Source organism: Puma concolor, chromosome B3 (assembly GCF_028749965.1).
Source record: "Puma concolor isolate L17-30 chromosome B3, mPumCon1.1.hap2, whole genome shotgun sequence".
Classification (NCBI taxonomy): domain Eukaryota; kingdom Metazoa; phylum Chordata; class Mammalia; order Carnivora; family Felidae; genus Puma; species Puma concolor.
In genome coordinates this window covers 107476513-107496743 of record NC_141672.1, presented here as the reverse complement: position 1 = coordinate 107496743, position 20231 = coordinate 107476513, and the positions used below count along the sequence as shown (strand labels likewise).

At 40.3% G+C, this 20231-nt stretch overlaps 1 protein-coding gene and 2 pseudogenes across 7 annotated transcripts in view; all 3 read right to left on the bottom strand.

Moving 5' to 3' along the window:
• APH1B (aph-1B gamma-secretase subunit) overlaps positions 1-20231 on the bottom strand; it is a 140373-nt gene that overhangs the window by 108468 nt on the left and 11674 nt on the right. For all 7 annotated transcript variants that reach the window (XM_086710882.1, XM_086710879.1, XM_086710878.1 and 4 more), the window contains one exon: positions 3167-3294. In XM_086710882.1, the coding sequence (XP_086567008.1) occupies positions 3167-3294 (128 nt within the window). The remainder of the gene's footprint in view (positions 1-3166; positions 3295-20231) is intronic.
• LOC112855022 (keratin, type II cytoskeletal 8 pseudogene) lies at positions 4281-4706 on the bottom strand (annotated as a pseudogene).
• On the bottom strand, positions 4890-10338 carry LOC147580265 (keratin, type II cytoskeletal 8 pseudogene; annotated as a pseudogene).

Below are 20231 nucleotides of genomic sequence, written 5' to 3'. Positions count from 1 at the left end.
ACCACAGAACTTGGCAGGTACATGGTGCGGAGAGGTGAAGTGGGGGAGAGACAGAGAGGCTGTGGAGGGTAGGGAGCTGTTTTTGCAGAGAGAGGACAGAGAAAGGGGAGAAGCGTGCAGCACATCGTGAGAGTACAGGAAAAGCACTCCCTCGAAAGTAGCTGCAGACTCTTAAATACAGAGAACTGAGGATTGCTGGAGGGGTTTGGGATGGGGGGATGGGCTACATGGGCAAGGGGTATCAAGGAGGACACTTGCTGGGATGACCACTGGGTGTTGTATGTATCACTGGATTCTACTCCTGAAATCATTATTGCACTATATGCAACTTGGATGTAAATTTTAAAAAATAATAATAAATGAATAAATAACTATATTAAATAAAACAGTGTTATCTGTGGATAAGTGTTATAACACAGCTATGAATAAGGGCCGGTGATCGTGCTCAGTCTGGAATATGCACCTTTTCCAGGGAGGCTTCACATGGAACGAGTACTTTTCCAAACTGACTTAGGTTAGGGGGAGACGCGTCACTGCAGATAAAACAGCATGGACAAGGCACACCTACTGGGAAGCCACAATGGATTAATTTAGATGGAGCATATGATGTGAACTGTGGGGAGCAGCAGGAGGTTAAGTTCTGTACCAGTAAGGCTGCTAAGAGGCTTATGTCAAACAAAGAAGTCTGGGTTTTATTCCACAGGCATCTACTACAGCTGATCATTCTCTCCTTAACACATCTGGCTTCCAGGACATCTGGCTCCTGGTTTTCTTCCAACCTCACTAGTGGCTCTTTCTCGGTCTCTTTTGCTGGCACCTTCTCTTTCCCCAGTCTCCATGTGGGAGCGTCCCAGAGCTCAGTCTTTGGATTTCTGGCCTGGATTTCTCTCCCCAACTCCGTACTTTCTCATCCAACTGCCTAATGGGTATTTTCACTAGGATGTCCAATAGGCACCTCTACTACGTTTATAATGTGTCCAGATGAACTCCTTGATCCACCCTCACAAGCTCCCCCGTCCCAGCTGATGGTAACTTCATCCTTCTAATTGTCCAGGCCCAAACCTTGGAGACATCCTTGGCTCCTCTTCTTTCACTCTATGCCTTACCCAATCTGTAAGGAAATACTGCTGGCTCTACTTTCAAAAATATATCCTCAATCTGATCATTTCTCATTATATCCACTGTTTTTTCACCCAAGTTATCACCATCCTTCTCCTGATGACTATAATCTTTCCCTGCTACAGTTCACTCCTAACACGGCCAAGTGATCTTTTAAAAATGTGAGTCAGATCACGGCCCTAACACCCTGCAACGACTCCCATTTCACGGACAGTAAATGTCAACATCTTGCATTATCTAGATGTGGTTCTCACTTCTAACCTCTACTTCCCTCCCCACCTTCAACTCCGTGACAATATCTATTACCTTTACCCTAGCTCACTCTGTTCTGGCCACCCTCACTTCCAAAAATACGCCAAGCAATTTCTTTGATCTTAGACTTTGCTACTGGCTGTGCAGTCCAGGATGCTCTTCCCCAGAGAGCCGCATGACCAATCTACTTCACTTCTTTGCTCAAAGGTCACCTTCACAACGAAGCCTACTCTGACCACCTAATTAAAAAATTGGACATCCTCTGCCTCCCCACACTCTGGATTCCTTTTAACTCTGCTCTACTTTCCATAGCACCTATCACGATAAAATTTCTTATTTATTATGCCTGCTGCTTGCTGCCTTTCTCTCACCACTAAACTGTAAAAGCAGGGATCTTTGTTTTGTTCACTAAACTGTTTTGTTTACCTAAAACAGTGCCTGGAACATAGAAGGTACTCAGTAAATATTTGTCGAATGAATGAATTAGCCAAATGGATCCATGAAAAGGACATTTGTTTTTTCATTTAATTTTCTTTTCTGATTATAGAAGCGTACATTACAGAAAATTTGGAACATGCCAAAAACTATAAAGAAGAAAAGAATCCACTCAGAGATAAATACTATTAGTATTTTAATACTTTCTCTTTCCAGTCTTTTTTTTCCATGAAGATTTGGCTTCACATAGTTGCCATCACACTAACTTTAGTATCCTGCACCGCTGAAAGGTTTTAGGAAGGGGAAGCAATAAGACTGCATTTTTATCTATCTATCTATCTATCTTTTAAGTAATTTCTGTGCCTATAACTGGTGGCCTGAACTCACGACCCAGAGATCAAGAGTCACGTGCTTTAGCAACTAAGCCAGCCAGGCACCCCTGCAAGACTTCATTTTAGATGCATCAGAGGTCAAGGAGCCCAGTATGAGAAAACTTGATATAAATTCTAAGTGGATGGAGAAGAGAGAAACATGAGGTAGGACACCATCAGAAAGAACCCTTCTAATACTAAGAGATGAGAAATGATAAGGGTCTGGACAAGGCAGTGGTGGGGATAATTCTGATGTAAATACATGGCAAATTACCATGAAAGTCAAACCCAAACCATTAAATATTCTTAAGAAATATAGCTAGTCAAGCTTTCTTTTTAAATTTTAGTTATTTAGAAAACTGGCATAATAATTATAATTTCAGTGAGGAGGGAATAAAATGGGCACCCTTGTTATTTATCAGAGTGAGTAGAAATGGTACAATCCTTGTGGAGAGGACTTTACCAATTTATATCAAGGGCTTTAAAAATATTTGTACCATTTAATTTCATATTTTCATTCTATGAAATCTAAACATCATATTGAAAAAATTTCATGTACAAAGATGTTCAAGACAGCATTGTAAGAAACAAAATTTTGAAATAGATGTGATCAATCAGTTAAGCAAACTATAATATAATTCTATGTAATGATATAAGGCTATTAAAATGTATATATGAAAAGGATTTCTAATAACATGGTACTTATTTAAGATGTGTTACATAATGTAAGCCTAATGCAAGACTATTTCAGGCTTGACTATACCCATAAAAGAAAGATAGATACATAGAATAAAATCTTTAATGAAATCAACCAACAAATTAATAGTGGCTTTTTTCTGTAGGAATAGATGATTTATCTATCTATCTACCATTCACTCATTAAAGAGCTTCATCTTCTCATGAGCATGTATTTCATTGAGAGTGGAATCTACCATATGTGGACTTATGATCCAAAAAATACTGTGAGCATGGTGACAATCAATACTCACCAGGGCTGACACCAGCAGATGGGTCAGAAGAACTACAAGAAGGGCAGACCACTTTTTCTTCTCACAGCCATCAAAAAATATGATGCCCCAGAACACGTGCAGCAATATGATAACCAGCGTCATGAAAGCTGAAAGACAGTTATCAATTAGTGTCCAGTCATACAGACATGGATGCCAAAGCCCAGTCACACTTGGTCATGATACAACAGGCTCTTGGGGTGCGGTACACCACCTTGAGAGTTTAACTACCACCTGCCAGAAGCAGGACTTTGACACACATTTGCTCAAATAGTAAACTGGAAAGCAACACTTTTTTTTTTTTAATGTTTATTTTTTGAGAGACAGAGAGAGAGAGAGAGAGAGAGAGAGAGCGCGTGAGGGGCAGAGAGAGAGGGAGTCACAGGTTCCGAAGCAGGCTCCAGGCTCTGAGGTGTCAACAAAGAGCCCAATGCAGGGCTCGAGCTCACGAACCCCAAGATCACGACCTCAGCTGAAGTTGGATGCTCAACCGACTGAGCCACCCAGGCGCCCCTGGAAAGCAACATTTCTGAAGGAGGCGCCAGGTCTGCAGTAGCTTCTCACGCAGAATGTGAACCTGTTAAACCTGTTAAACCTAAAGTCAGCTTGGACCTGGCTTTCAAGGAGTATCTCTGAGGAACGCAATAAAACTAGCGTGGTATCTAATCAACTCTTTCCAAATTAGCCTTTTGCACCATCCTCAACTAAACGGAGTACATTCAGTTTACACAAGTCTCACTAAAGTGGAATTTCTCCCGTGTTCTTTCCTTTTTAAAAAGGCCAATGGAAGAATAAAAAAATTAAAAATTACAACAATTATCTAAGATTCTTCTTAGGCAACCAAAACTGAATTTGATCAGATTTTTCTGTGGAAAAGAGTGTGTTTCCTGTGCCCTGAAAATATTATTTAAAATGAATCAATTCCGCATATTCTGAAAGGTTTTTTAGGGGGGAAGGGGGGTATTGGCAGAGCCATCTGAGGCTTTATTTGGGAAAAAAAACTCTTGAATTGGCTTTTAGCTGGGGACATGGGCAAGAGGGGGGTACCCAGGGTGGTGGACTCCCCCTAAGGGTAGGCCAAGGACTGAGGTGAGGCTTAGGTGGGCCTCCCATTCCCGACGCTCCCCTGCACGGCTCCTTCCCCCACAGGCTCTACAGCAGCCACGGGAGCGGGGAGGCTGGGAGGGACCACAGTGGTTGTTCGCTTGGACAGGACGTCAGACAACTGGGACACCAGCTTCCCATCACGGGTCTCGATCTTCTTCACCACCACAGCCTTGGAGGAGCTGACATGGCCAGAGGAAGCAGAGCTCTGGCCAGAGCTGAAGCCGGACTGGAAGGCATAGCTGACGCCAGAGCTCATGTGGCCCCTGTAGGCTGAGACCAGCCCACCCAAGTAGCCGGTGGAGGTCTTAGTGTGGATGCTCATGTTCTGCATCCCAAACTCCAGCCTGCTTTCCTCGCCCTCCAGCAGCTTGCAGTAGGTGGTGATCTTGATGTCCAGGGCCAGCTTGATGTTCATGAGCTCCTGGTACTCCTGCAGCTACCGGGCCATGTCCTGCTTGGCTCGCTGCAGAGCGGCCTCCAGCTCGGCCACCTTAGCATTGGAGTCCTTCACGGCCAGCTCCCCACGCTGCTTGGTATCAGCTATGGTGGCCTCCAGGGAAGCCCTCTGGTTTTTCAGGCCCTCAATCTCAGCCTGGTGTCAGTTAGTGTTCTGGTTCATCTTGGAAATCTCCGTCTTTGTGCGATGGAGGTCATCCCCATGCTTCCCGGCCAATGTCTGCAGCTGCTCATACTTGATCTGGTACATGGTCTCAGCCTCAGCCTGGCTGCTGTTGGCGATCTCCTCATGCTGGGCCTTGACCTTGGCAATGATGCCATCCAGATCCAGGGCACCAGATCCAGGTGCCCATGGACAGCACCACAGTCGTGTCCGAGATCTGGGACTGCAGCTCACGGATCTCCTCTTCATACAACTGCCTTAAGAAGTTGATCTCATCAGTCAGCCCTTCCAAGCGGGACTCCAGCTCCACCTAGTTCATGTAAGCTTCGTCCACATCCTTCTTGATGAGGACAGATTCATTCTCCATGTCTGCACGTTCTTTGATCTCCTCATATTTATTGAAGTCCTCCACCAGGCCCTGCATGTTGCCAAGCTCCACCTCCAGCTTCAGCTTCTCCTGGCCTAGGGTTTCCAGCTGCCGCCGAAGGTTGTCGACGTAACTCTCAAACGTGTTGTCCATGTTGCTGCGAGAGGTTTTCTGCTGCTGCAAGAGGTTCCACTTGGTCTCCAGAATTTTGTTCTGCTGCTCCAGATGCCACACCTTGTCGATGAAGGAGGCAAACCTGTTGTTGAGGGTCTTGATCTGCTCCTTCCCCTGGCTGCGCACGGCCTGGATGTTGGGGTCCACCTCCAGCTTAAGAGGGCTCAGCAGGCTCTGGTTCACTGAGACAGCCTTGAAGCCCCCCATACTCCCAGGCCTGCCGTAGCCCCCAACTACACTCATGCTGCCGCCCAGGCCACGCTGGAAGCTGCTGCCGCTTTCCACCCAGGACAGGGCAGAGCTGATGCGGGAGCCAGGCGCGTGAGTGAAGGAGAGGCTGCTGAAAGCCCGGGGGCCAGAGGAGGACACCTTGTAGGACTTCTGGGTCACCCTGATAGACATGGTGGAGGCCAGTGTGGAAGTTGGAGTGGAGGCAAGTAGGCTGAACCTGCCTGAGGTTCGAGAAGGAGCCAAGAAGCTGCTTCTAAGGTCTATTCTGAAAGTTTTAATATGAAGAAAACAAAGCATATCGATTTCCCCTTTCAGCCACATAATAAGATACCATTAACACCCACCAGTCTGGCAAAAATTCAAGTCTGACAATTTGCTTTCACATTGCTGATAGGAAAACAATCTAGCATTACCTAGTAAAATTGAAAGTATGTACTCTCTATTTCACTCCAACAATTCCACAGTTAGATATATATCTGAAGCAGTTAGTTCTTGGATCAATAGATCATTAGTACCTGAGACGTTATTAGAAATGCACATTCTTGGGACTTACCCCAGACTTCCTGAATCAATGAGCCTTGCAACCTGTGTTTAAACAGCCCTTCAGGTGGTTCTGATGTATGCTCAAATGTGAGAACCACTACCCTGGAAAACTCTAATATATGTGCACCAAGTGACACATACAAGAATATTTATACTATCATTGGTTATATTAACAAAAAATTTCCATCATTATCAGAATGGATAAACTGTGGTGTATTCACACAATGGAATACTATATGCTCTATAATATAAATGATCTCAATAATATAATGCTAGTGGGGACAAAAGTATATTGTGGGACACCAAACACTATTTATACAAAGTTAAAAACATCCAAAAACTATATTAAAAGGACAAAACTGTTATACATTAAAAGGATATAATTGTTGTGATTAGAAGAAGGCAAGTTTTAATTTTTTTTTAATGTTTGTTTACTTTACAGAGAGGGAGAGACAGAGCGTGAGCGGGGGAGGGGCAGAGAGACAGTGAGAGATCCAAAGTAGGCTCCAGGCTCTGAGCTGTCCGCATAGAGCCTGACGCAGGGATTGAACCCACAAGCTGTGAGATCACGACCTGAGCCTAAGTCGGGAGCTTAACCAAGGGAGCCATCTAGGCTCCCCTAGAAGGCAAGTTTTTATATATAATGACATCATTTAGTGAAATGATGACAAATACTTTAAAGTAGAGGAGGAGTTTTAAAATATGTACCTTTGGGATGATGGCAACATTTCACCACATCCAAATCTTACTTTTACTTAAGATCTAGCTTGATGCCATCTCCTTGGTGAATTCTTTAGGACACCTAATCTTCATTTTTAAAAAACATTGAGCACACATTTACTGAGCACCTGGATAGTGTGGCCTAAAAATTCTGTATAGGAGCTCAGGAGTCACACAATCCTGAGATGGAATGCGAGCTCCACAATATGGCTTTGGCCAGATTATTTAACCTCCCTCCCCTTCTGTTTCCTTTATTTCAGAAATGGGGCCAATAATACCTCATAGGACTGTTCCAGGGAAGAACAGTGCTTTAATATAAACCACAGCTTTTCAATAAATGATACTATCATCTGCTATCGTCTCCAGGTTCAAAGATGAGTAGGGCAGAGCCTTTAATGAGTTGTACTGTCATTGGGAAAGAAAGCGAGGCAAAGCAGCAAGCGGTTACCACATTTATCCAAGTTTCCTAGGTACTGAGCTATGTTTTAAAATGCACTCTTCTTCACTCTTGGACATTTATTTCTTCCTCTGACCTGGTATTACTTTTACATTTGTCTTCTTCCTCCCCATACTTATTCAATGTCCATTATGGGCAGGCACTGTTCCAGGCACTGGGGCTATCACGGTGCACAAAACACAATCCCATGGGACTCTGCCTCATCCTTTCAGTTGCCTGTTTTATTAACAGTATCCAAAGGGGACCTCTCGGACATTTGTGAAAACACTGCATATTCTTACCTGACTGCTTATTTACTTGGCTGGCATTAATTTCTGGCTGGCTTCCATGTCATCACAAGCCTTTCCTATTACAATGTGCTCTTTAGAATACTGCGATTCATTGTTTATTCCCTCTGCAACTGGTTAGAGGTCCAAGAGAAATGGAGACCTGAGTATCCTGCCATGTACATGTAGCTAGAGGTACATACATACTATGTTGATACTTGTCTCTAGTAAACAGAATTCCAACTAGAGGATTTGCTATTCTAGGATATTATCTTTTCGTTAGTAAAACTTTCTCATTTCATGCTCCTAACTATAAAATTCAACAATTCCTTCAGTGAATCTAACCCTAAGTGTGCTTTGTTCTAATATTCTTAAAAATAGAAAAAAAACTTCTCTAACTTAATCATATAAATTTCACAACTTCTTTATAATACAGACTGATCAAAGGAAGTTCTATAATTTCTAGTGTTTTGGAACATTAATCAGAAACCTGATTAACATTCTAACAAATTTTGTACATCTGTTTGTGAAACTGTAGCTGCTAGTTTGATAATGGACTTCCTCTTCCAAATATCTTTTAAGTCAAATTCCCTTGGTAAAGAATGTTTTAATCTAACCCATTTTTAAGCAAAATGTTTCAGTGTTATCTTTAAGAGGCCACATTTACTATTTGGCTCTTTTGTTCTTCCTGAATATACTCTAAATGTTTCAGCACACAGATTCACAAATATCCTCATTTTCATGCTTGTCCCTCTCTCCCTTATTCCTGGTATCTACTTTTCTGTCCCTGCAAAGATAGCAGCTTAAAATAGCGACTGATTCTAATACTAGATCCTACCAGCACAGACACTGCTATCATCTGGCTTCCCTCGACAACTTCAGAGTATCTCCAACTATGCCAGAGAGAGCCAAAGGCTGCTGCTGGGTGGTGGCAGCAACATGCAGAGGAGGACTTAGCAAAGCCAAGGGTTAGCCTCAACTGCCTAGAGACAGAATGTAGTTACTAATGAGCTTCTGGCTTCCTTCTCTAAGTAAGAAAAGAGTCTGGGGTGTCAAGGTTCTGTGAAGTGAGGGACTGTTCTCCATCCCTCTTGGTTACAGAAACTCTCTGGATTCTTGAGCGATCTCCATTGACCTAGCCAAAGTAGAAGTCAAGCCACAGAACTGAATATTTTTGAAAATGCTTTTCCTGTAAGAGTGATTTAACTTAAAATTTAGCTTTAAAAAACATGACATTCCTGTGACCTAATTATTATAATATAGAAATATATACATTGCTGATCAAATAACATTCTCCAAGATTTAAAAAAGACATATTGAAAACTATCTTATATTACATAGCAATAAGAAAGGGGTAGTACTATCCCTTAATACCAAACAGATCATAAAAGAGATGTCCTGAAAGCAATCTGAATTAACTACTGGTGTTTAAACAGCATTTATCATTTCATATTTATGAAAATGCTTCTGAAATATTCTCATGAACTGAACAGACTGTCAAAGATATGATTTTGTTTAAAGTCTCCCTAACAAATGTTAAAAAATGATGAAATCCTCTCCAGATTAGTTCATCAGAGTGGGGAGTCAGCATTGGGAAACTTCTTAGACGTTTTATGAACTAATCTCTGTGCAATGAAAAAGTAAATCCCACAGGGTCCACTTCAAATCCAGTCTAGAAGCTTACTTCATTAAAGCAGTCACGGTGGGAAAATTTCTTCTCCAACTGAACCCAAATCTGCCTTCTAACTCAGTGATTCACAAGTGAGGCAATTTTGCCCCCAGAGAGCATTTGTCAATATCTGTAGACATTTTTGGGTGCCACGACTGAGGATGGGGTACTTTTGGCATTTAGTAGACAGAGGCCAGGGATGCTGTTGAACACCCTACAATACACAAGACAGCCCTCCATCTCCCGCTAACGAAGAATTATTTGAGCCCAAATGTCAATAGTGCCATTGAGAAACTCTGCTCCAAATGCTGCTTGTTGATCTTAGGAAGGCTTTTTGAAGAAAAATGAGTCAACTCTTTTATTTCCCATATGTAGCACACTTAAAAAAAACTGAAACTCTATTACTCAGCTATTGTCACAAAAATGCTGGATAACTATGCCAAAAGTTATTGGCTACAGCTGCCACTGGGAGCATGAGTGGCCTAAGGCAGTGTTCATGGGAACCTACGGTACAACTCCCTAATGGGAAACCCATCCTCTGGCAGTGGGCCGGGAGTGTGGGTTCTCCGGATTCTACTGCTTTGTATTAATGCTGTGTTGGCTTTACGACATTAACTAGGGCCTTTCCATGTTTGTCTCTGGCCTGGAATAGTTTCAGCATCATCAGATTTACCTTTTTTTTTTTTTTAATTGTTTGTTTGTTTGTTTATTTATTTATTTATTTTGAGAGAGACAGAGAGTGAGCAAGCAGGGAAAGGGCAGAGAATGAGACAGAATCCCAAGCAGGCTCCACACTGTCAGCGCAGAGCCCAACATAGGGTTTGAGCTCACAAACCATGAGGTCATGACCTGAGCCTAAATCAAGAGTCAGATGCTTAACTGACTGAGCCACTTAGGCATCCCAAGATTTACCTTTAAGTGTTTGCTCCAAACCAGCTCTCAAACCGTTCGTTCCTAATGCTATATATAAAGCAAAACTAAGCACAAAAGAACTTGGATGGATATTTAAATGAAAGTTGGAGATAAGATGTGTAGTTGGCCAAAAGAACTTGGATGGAGATTTAAATGAAAGTTGGAGGTAAGATGTGTAGCTGGACTGGATGTGAGTTATAAGAAAAAAGGAAAAATTGTGCCAAGAAAGGAATTGTGCCAAGGCTTTTGCCTGAGCAAGAGGAAGGATGGAGGGCATCAATTGAAATGAGGAAGACTTCTTAAGAACATCACTTTAAAGATGTTGTTGCACTGTTTTCTGTCCTCCAGAATTACTGATGAGAAGTCAGATTTTCAAATCATTGTTCCATTCAATGTAAGAAGAAAAAAATCCCCCAAAGATGGAAAATCAACATCTGAAACTGGGAATTCAATCTCAAGATTGATATATTCAAGTAAAGGGGCACCTGGGTGGCTCAGTCTAAGCATCTGACTTCAGTTCAGGTCATGATCTCGCCATTTCCGAGTTCAAGCCCCGTATCAGGGTCTGTGCTGACAGCTCAGAGCCTGGAGCCTGTTTCACATTCTGTGTCTCCCTCTCCCTCTCTGTACCTGCCCACTCACACTCGCTCACTCTCTCTCTCTCAAAAATAAAAAACATTAAAAAATTGAAAAAAATATTCAAGTAAATATTCAAAGTTAATATTTGAGTAAACCTTTGTAAATCAAAATCTTTGTATATCAAAATATTTTTGGTATTTTGATGAAATAAAATATATCTTCTTTGGTGAAGAACTGCGAATAATGAAAAAGCTGATAAAATCAAATAGATCTATCCCTTAAAATAAACCTCAAGGTTGATTAATTCCTTAAAAAAGAACCACAAAGATTTCTAAACATTTATGCATAAAATACAAAAAGTCTGGTTCCAGGAAATTTGGCTAAGACTTGCTCCAGTAATAGCACTCAGAGTACTGAGGAAAACCTCAGAGTACACCAGTGAAACATATTACAATATGAATGATTTCCCCAGAAATGATGCAATGCAGCGGCCCTGATGTGAACATTCTAGTTCTCTTTAGAAGAACCATGGAGAGGCAGGGGAGCAAACTGGCACCACTGATCCCAGCAGTGAAGAGCATCGTTGGTGACGAGAAGTAGGCACAGAACAGATCAGCAAATGTCAGGACTCCCAGAACATGCTCCCAACACAGCAACGGAGCTCACAGGATCACGCTGAGGTGACTGAGAAAGGCCAGACTGGTCAATAAAGCTGGAAACAGGGTGGGATTTTTCCCCCCCTTTCAAACTTGTAAATAGTGAGGTAGTAGAAAAAATATATGTTCCTATGGGACTGAAGGAAAAAAAGATACTATGTCAGATGATATTCCAAAAATGTTACTTTTATCCAGCGCAAGTCATCTGCAGAGTAATATCCTGCTCATCATTGCTATGAAAAAATTCTCTGGGAATTTCTCTAGGAAGAAAAAGAAACTAAACACAAAAACACCAAAAATTAAAGGCAGTAGTGGATGAAGAAAATAAGGACTTGTTCACATGCAAAGAAGAAGAAACATGGCCTGAAGAAAAATGAGCAGCAGAAGCCAGTAGACTGCCTGAGCTGCATAGGGGTCAGCAGGGGCCAGCCACTCAGCCATGTGACAGAAAAGACATCAGTGTCTCAGAAAGTAGCCTGGAACATATCTGAAAGAGCCACCAAGTCTTAGAGCCACAGCCTGCGTCGTTGTTTCAGCCAAACTGTGAAGCAGCCTCCTGAGCTCCCTGTTTGCATACTGCCTAAAGACGGTTGTCGGTGCTCTGCATCCATCATAACGTATCACAAGCTGCTAGTCTCTAACAAGCCAAGGACATTCCAACAGTAGAGTTTCCCATTCTCTGTTACATGGACAGCTTGAAGGAAAGACTATTATGCTACTGATATAATGAAAACATAACGAAAAAATATATGTGATGACAACACTGATGACATGTTACTGCATCATAAGCAGTGGCAGTTAGCTCTGATAATTTATTCTAAGAAATTAAGATTCTAATACATTCAGAAAAGAGTAGGAATTGCAGATTAATCTCCATTGTTAAAAACTTTCTCTGTATCATTAATAGATGTTAATCTATTAGTCTACCACTTTGTAATTGGTAAGACAGTCATTTGAGATAATGTTGCTTACAAAGAGCTTTCATTTAAAAGTCTAAACACCTGGGGCATCTGGGTAGCTGAGTTGGTTAAGCGTCCGACTTCAGCTCAGGTCATGATCTCACAGTTTATGAGTTTGAGCCCCACATCGGGCTCTGTGCTGACAGCTCAGAGCCTGGAGCCTGCTTCAGATTTGTGTCTACCTCTCTCTGCTCCTCCCCTGTTCACGCTCTCTCTCTCTCTCAAAAATAAACAAACATTAACAAAAATAATAAAAGCCTAAACATGTAACAAACTGACACATTATAAGGATTATACTTAAAATATTATAGGAAAAAAAGGAAACTCACTGGGTTATAAGAGTCATGTTCATTGGTCTAAAGGTCTCACTGACAATGCTCTGGCTGATTAAGGTTGCGCTCAGCCGGGCAGCACTGCTACAGGCTGCTACAGCTGCATGCAAGTCTATGCGGGACACGTTCTCATGGCACATGACCAGAGTCCAAAGAGGCAGGCCCAACCATAAAGTGCTTTTTTGGCCTCTGACTTACCTTACATCCACTAATTAACCAACTCAAGTCACATTACTGCGTGTAACCTCAAGCGCAGAGAAGTACATCCTGGCCACGACAGGCCATGCAAGGATGTGGATGCGTAATTCTATAACGGGAATGACAAATTGGGACAAATATCGAATCTCCTGTGTTCCTCTTACTTTTATTTTCCTTCAGGCTCAACGTTCCTCTTCCTTCAATCAGTCCCCATTAGACACAGCTTCTAGGTCTTTCACCATACTCACAATGTTCTTCTGTACCAATTTTAGTTCTTTAGTATTCCTGTTAAATCACAATGCTCAGAACTGAACATGATGATCTGACCTGTGCTGATTTCTCCTAGTGAGTGGGTACAAAGTTTAAGACCTTACCTAGATAGGAGCACTGCCAAGAAAATATAAATGAAATGATTTGGGGAAGTTTTAAGAATAAAATATTAGCTGCCCTTCTTACTGAGTACCAGTTAAAGACATTTTTCTTCTAAAGCATGAGAGACAATTCAGAGTAATAAACCCAGATTCCACATAAATTAGAGAAATTATCCTCCAAATCCTGTTTTTTAATTTCAAGAACCAAATTCTCTACCCTGATAAGAACGACTTTTTCTACCTTTATGCCATTTTACAGTTTATTCAATTATTTACTCTCTAAATTAATTTCATTTAATTCATTACAACTCGAAGCTAGGCATCATTTTTGTTCTTCTTGAAATATGAGGAAATTTTGTTTGGGGGATGGGAGGGGGGAAGGGTGGGTGATGGGTACTGAGGAGGGCACCTGTTGGGATAAGCATAGGGTGTTGTATGGAAACCAATTAAACAATAAATATCGTATTTAAAATAAATAAATAAATAAATAAATAAATTTAAAAAAGCCAAATATAAAAGAAAAAAAAAGAAAGATGAGGAAATTGAGGGTTAGACAGAAGTCCAGTACTTCCTTTACCCAATGAACAATGTCTTTCTTACCTCCAGGACAGTAGGGAAAAGACCTCTTCCCTCCACCTGGTACATTCTTCCCTGACAACCTCCTTCTTTTGCCTGCCTAGCTATTATTCATCTTTCAGTTTCTACTCAAATAGCACTTTCTCCATAAGCTGTGCCCAGCTTTCATTTTTTCCATCAATATTTGAGAAATACAGGACTCCACAAGGTGCTGGTGTGAACAAAACAGATATAGTCCTTGCGCTTAAAAGGCTTTGCATCCAGCTGCAGAGAAAGACATAAATAACTATACACGTGACCACTTAATAACAACTGCAGAAAGTACTAAAAAGACAAGCACAAGGTCAACTGAGCATGGGTCAGGGCTTGACTTTTGTGTGCTCATGGCTCTTCCTCATCGTAACATTTATCACACTTTACTATAATCAGCTGTTTGTCTTCATCCCCCACTAAGAGTGGAAGGCACAGACACCAATTAAGCTGTATTTTCATAGCTTGGTATAACTTCTGTTTGATAAAAATACTTAATATTCCTGTGTGGAATGAGTGATTAAATGATCAAATGGACTTGCCCAAAATACTAAATTAATGAGCCAGAAAAAGACTTGAACTTAGGACTCCAATTTCCATATTTTTGCCTCTATACAGCGTTACTAAGATGGTAATGACTCTAATGAAATTTAATGCTCGCCTGCTACACAACTATAAATAAAAATAATTAACTTAGAAATACATATCATTTATAAACTATGCCTACTTGTAATACAAAAATTTATGTACAGACAGGTATTATACAGTGTATCTCTGACACTAACATAGTGACCCCATAGGCCCTATTCTGATTACTACTTAGGCATGTGTAATGACATATGTTAAACTAACATATAAACTTACAGATTTAACTAACAAATTAAAAATGAGCTCATGGCAGGGTGCCTGCGTGGCTCAGTCAGTTAAAAAACTGACTCTTGGTTTTCGCTCAGGTCATGATCTCATGTTCGTGGGACTGAGCTCCATGCTCAGCGCGGAGCCCGTTGGGGATTCTCTCTCTCCCTCTGTTTCTGCCCATCTCCCGCTCGCACATGTTTTCACTCTCTTTCAAAAATAAATAAACTTAAAAAAAATGAGCTTATGCCTAAATAAGTGGTTATGATAGCAATTATAAATAACATATACAACAAACACAAAATATATACAAACTTGAGGTTATTATTTTAAAATGCAATAAATTATCCCTAGGTATTTTATGCTTCTTGGTGCAATTGTGAACGGGATCAGTTTCTTTATTTGTCTTTCTGTTGCTTCATTATTAGTGTATAAGAATGCAACTGATTTCTGTACATTGATTTTGTATCCTGCAACTTTGCTAAATTCATGTATCAGTTCTAGCAGACTTCTGGTGGAGTCTATCTGGAAAACAGTGTGGAGGTTCCTCAGAAAATTAAAAACAGACCTACCCTATGACCCAGCAATAGCACTGCTAGGAATTTACCCAAGGGATACAGGAGTACTGATGCATAGGGGCACTTGTACCCCAATGTTTATAGCAGCACTCTCAACAATAGCCAAATTATGGAAAGAGCCTAAATGTCCATCAGCTGATGAATGGATAAAAAAAATTGTGGTTTATATACACAATGGAGTACTACATGGCAACGAGAAAGAATGAAATATGGCCCCTTGTAGCAACATGGATGGAACTGGAAAGTGTTATTATGCTAAGTGAAATAAGCCATACAGAGAAAGACAGATACCATATGGTTTCACTCTTATGTGGATCCTGAGAAACTTAACAGAAACCCATGGGGGAGGGGAAAGGAAAAAAAAAAAAAGAGGTTAGAGTGGAAGAGAACCAAAGCATAACAGACTCTTAAAAACTGAGAACAAACTGAGGGTTGATGGGGGGGTGGGAGGGAGGGGAGGGTGGGTGATGGGTATTGAGGAGGGCATCTTTTGGGATGAGCACTGGGTATTGTATGGAAACCAATTTGACAATAAACTTCATATATTGAAAAAAAAATGCAATGAAAATGTCTTCAATGCATAATTCAGAGTTTATGTTCCAAATAATGATGCTGTAACAAATAAGAAACTCTTGCATATAATAAAATGACAGCTGCTCTTTATTTCTATAGGTCATATTCACAGCATGGTCAACCTGCCATCCTAACAGCCAGAGACATTAAAATACTTTATTTTCTTTGGAATATTGCATTTTCTCTTGCATTTATAGAAATTGCAAATACAATCCCCAAACAGCTAGCACATCTTTCTTTCACTTTCTTCCAAAAGAATCATCTTCAGCTAGTCTTATGAAAGGGAATTAGCACCATCTAGTGAAAGAAGCTGGCAGAAAAAGAAACTCCATTAGGAGAATGCTACGTGAACCAAAAGAAAACTGCTTAGGTAGCAGTATAATAGGCCAATTTCAGAAAATACAGAAAAGTGTAGCAGTAATACTCCCTCCTGATTATGTTTTGTTCATTTATACTAGACTCTAACAGACTTTAGCTATTAACATTACATTTATTCTAAAAACCTAATGTTCATTATAATTCCTTTCAAAAACTGCCAGAAATGCTGTAATTATGGAATGCTTACGATGAAGAAAATTAGATTTGGTGGAGGTGCCTCTAAATAAGTCCAACCCATGAACTTGTAGCCAGATGTAATGGGCCCTGACTTAATCCCTGGAAAGAAGAGACCCTAGCAAGTCATACATGTTTGTATAAGGAAGATCAGTTTGGTGGCTGCCTGCATAAAAGACAGATTCATATGAAATGTGTGCTGAGGAAAGACTAAGCAGTTGGGAGTTGATGGTAGTAATCTAGACAGGAGATACCAAGGCCTGGACTAAAATGAAGAACAAGAGTCTACCGGGTTTGGGGATCACTAAAATAGTCAGGATGACTAAATTACCTCAGCAGCTTGTTTTTATTTAAATTTCAGTTAACATACAGTGCAATCATAGTTTCAGGAGAATTCAGGGATTCATCACTTACATACAACACCCAGTGCTCATCACAAGTGCCCTCCTTAGTACCCATCACCCATCTAGCCCATCTCATATCCACCTCCCTCAGGCAACCCTCAGTTTGTTCTCTATTGTTAAGAGTCCCTTGTGGTTTGTTTCCCTCTCTCCTCTCTTTTCCTCCTTCCCATATGTTCATCTGTTTTGTTTCTTAAATTCCACATGAGTGAAATATATGGTATTTGTCTTTCTCTAACTTGTTTCGCTTAGCACAATACATTCTAGCTCCATCCACATTGCTGCAAATGGCAAGATTTCATTCTTTTTGATGGCTGAGTAATATTCCTCTGTGTAAGGAATGTGGGCTCTCTCCATAGTTTGGCTATTGTTGTTAATGCTGCTATAACACTGGGGTGCATGTGCTACATTGAATCTGTATTTTTATATCCTTTGGGTAAATACCTAGTAGTGTGATTGCTGGATTGTAGGGTAGTTCTATTTTTAGTTTTTTTGAGGAACCTCCATACCTGTGGCAGTTTTTAAAATTTGGGCATACCTTCCAATATCTGGTTCTACTGCTACCTTAAATTATATCAAAACAGTTATTCCTTTTTTTTTTTTTTTTTTTTTAGTCTCATTTTCCCTGCCAGAGGGTAAGATCCTTGAGGACAGAAATTCCTTTAGTATAAGATGTTAAATATTTTTTTTAATGTTTATTTATTTTGAGGGGGGAGGGGCAGAAAGAGGAGAGAGAGAATCCCAAACAGGCTCTGTGCTGTCAATGCAAAGGCCAATACGGGGCTCATTCCACGAACCATGAGATCATGACCTGAGCTGAAACCAAGAATTCAACACTTAACCAACAGAGCCATCCAGGAACCCCATTAGATGTTAAATAATTTTTAATTAATAGAACATGTTTATGGGGGACACTTATTTTAATGATATAACTTGTGGAGAAAAAAATACAATGGAATTTTCTTAAAACTATTTTTAAAAGATTCTTCTTGAACATTTAAGATAAATTTTATATTATGTACATTATCAACTCTAAATTTATGATCATGGCAGCATGACAATTTTTACCTGGTGGATGAAAAAGCAATTTGAAATGAGGTGGTCCTTTTATACTGTATCTTTGAATAAAAAGGTCAACTCACCTCAACAAGATACTAGGAAATCAAATCAAGTAGTACATTAAAAGATTTATTCACCACAATCAACTGGGATTTATTCCTGGGCTGCAAGGGTGGCTCAATATTTGCAAACCAATCAATGTGATACATCACATTAATAAAAGGATAAGAACCATATGATCTATCTTCTCAACAGATGCAGAAAAAGCATGTGACAAAATATAGCATCCATTCTTGATAAAAACCCTCAACAAGGTAGGGATATACAGAACATATGTCAACATCATAAGGTCATATACAAAAAACCCACAGCTAATATCCTCAATGGGGAAAAACTGAGAGTTTTTCCTCTATGGTCATGAATAAGACAGGGATGTCCACTTTCACCAACACTATTTAACAAAGTATTGGAAGTCTTAGCCTCAGCCAAAAGAAATGAAAGACATCCAAATTGGCAAGGAAGAAGCCAAACCTGCAGATGACTTCATACTCTGTAGAAATCCTGAAAGATCCTACCAAAAAACTGCTACAACTAATAAATGAATTCAGCAAAGTTGCAGATATAACATCCACGTACAGAAATCTGTTGCATTTCTATACACCAACAATGAAGCAGCAGAAAAAGATATCAAAGAAACAATCCCATTTGCAGTTGCACCAAAAACCATAAGATAACTAAGAATAAACTAACCAAAGAGGTAAAGGATCTGTACTCTGTAAACTATAGAACACTTATGAAAGAAACTGAAGAGAACACAAAGAAATGGAAAAACATTCCATGCTTATGGATCGGAAGAACAAACATTTTTAAAACGTCTATACTACCCCAAAGCAATCTACACATTAAATGCAATCCCTATCAAAATACCACAAGCATTTTTCACAGAGCTAGAACAAACAATCCTCAAATTTGTATGGAACCACAAACACCCTGAATAGCTAAAGTAATCCTGAAAAAGAAAAGCAAAGCTGGAGGCATCACGATTTTGGACTTCAAGCTATGCTACAAAGCTGTAGTCATCAAGACAGCATGGTTCTGGCACAAAAACACACACAGATCAATGGAACAGAATAGAAAACCCAGAAATGGACCAAAACTATATGGGCAATTAATCTTCAACAAAGCAGGAAATAATATCCAATGGAGAAAAGACAGTCTCTTCAACAAATGATGTTGCAAAAACTAGACAGCAACATGAAGAATGAAACTGGACCAATTTCTTATACCATACACAAAAATTCAAAATGGATAAAAGACCTACATGTAAGACAGGAAACCATCAAAACCCTAGAGGAGAACACAGGCAGCAACCCCTCTGACCCACTTTTTATGAGACATGTCATCCGAGGCAAGGGAAACAAAAGCAAAAATGAACTATTGGGACCTCATCAAGATAAAAAGCTTCTGCACAGCCAAGGAAACAATCAAAACTAAAAGGCAACCAACGCAATAGGAAAGGATAGATATTTGCAAATGACATATCTGATGAAGGGTTAGTATCCAAAATCTATAAAGAACTTATCAAACTCAATATTCAAAAAACAAATAATCCAGTTAAGAAATGGGCAGAAGACATGAATAGACATTTTTCCAAAGAAGGCAGCCAGATGGCTAAAAGACACATGAAAAGATGCTCAACATTACTCATCATCAGGGAAATACAAATCAAAACCGTGATGATACCACCTCCCACTCGTGAGAATGGCTAAAATTAACAATACAAGAAACAACAGATATTGACGAGGATGTGGAGAAAGGGGAACGAACATTCCAGCACCGTTGGTAGGAATGCAAACTGTTGCAGCCACTCTGGAAAACAGTGTGGAGGTTCCTCAAAAAATTAGCAATAGATCTACCCTATGACCCAGCAATAGCACTGCTAGGAATTTACCCAAGGGATACAGGAGTGCTGATGCATAGGGGCACTTGTACCCCAATGTTTATAGCAGCACTTTCAACAACAGCCAAATTATGGAAAGAGCCTAAATGTCCATCAACTGATGAATGGACAAAGAAATTGTGGTTTATATACATAATGGAATACTACTTGGCAATGAGAAAGGATGAAATATGGCCTTTTGTAGCAATGTGGATGGAAATGGAGAGTGTTATGCTAAGTGAAATAAGTCACACAGAGAAAGACAGATAACACATGTTTTCACTCTTATGTGGATCCTGAGAAACTTGACAGAAGACCATGGGG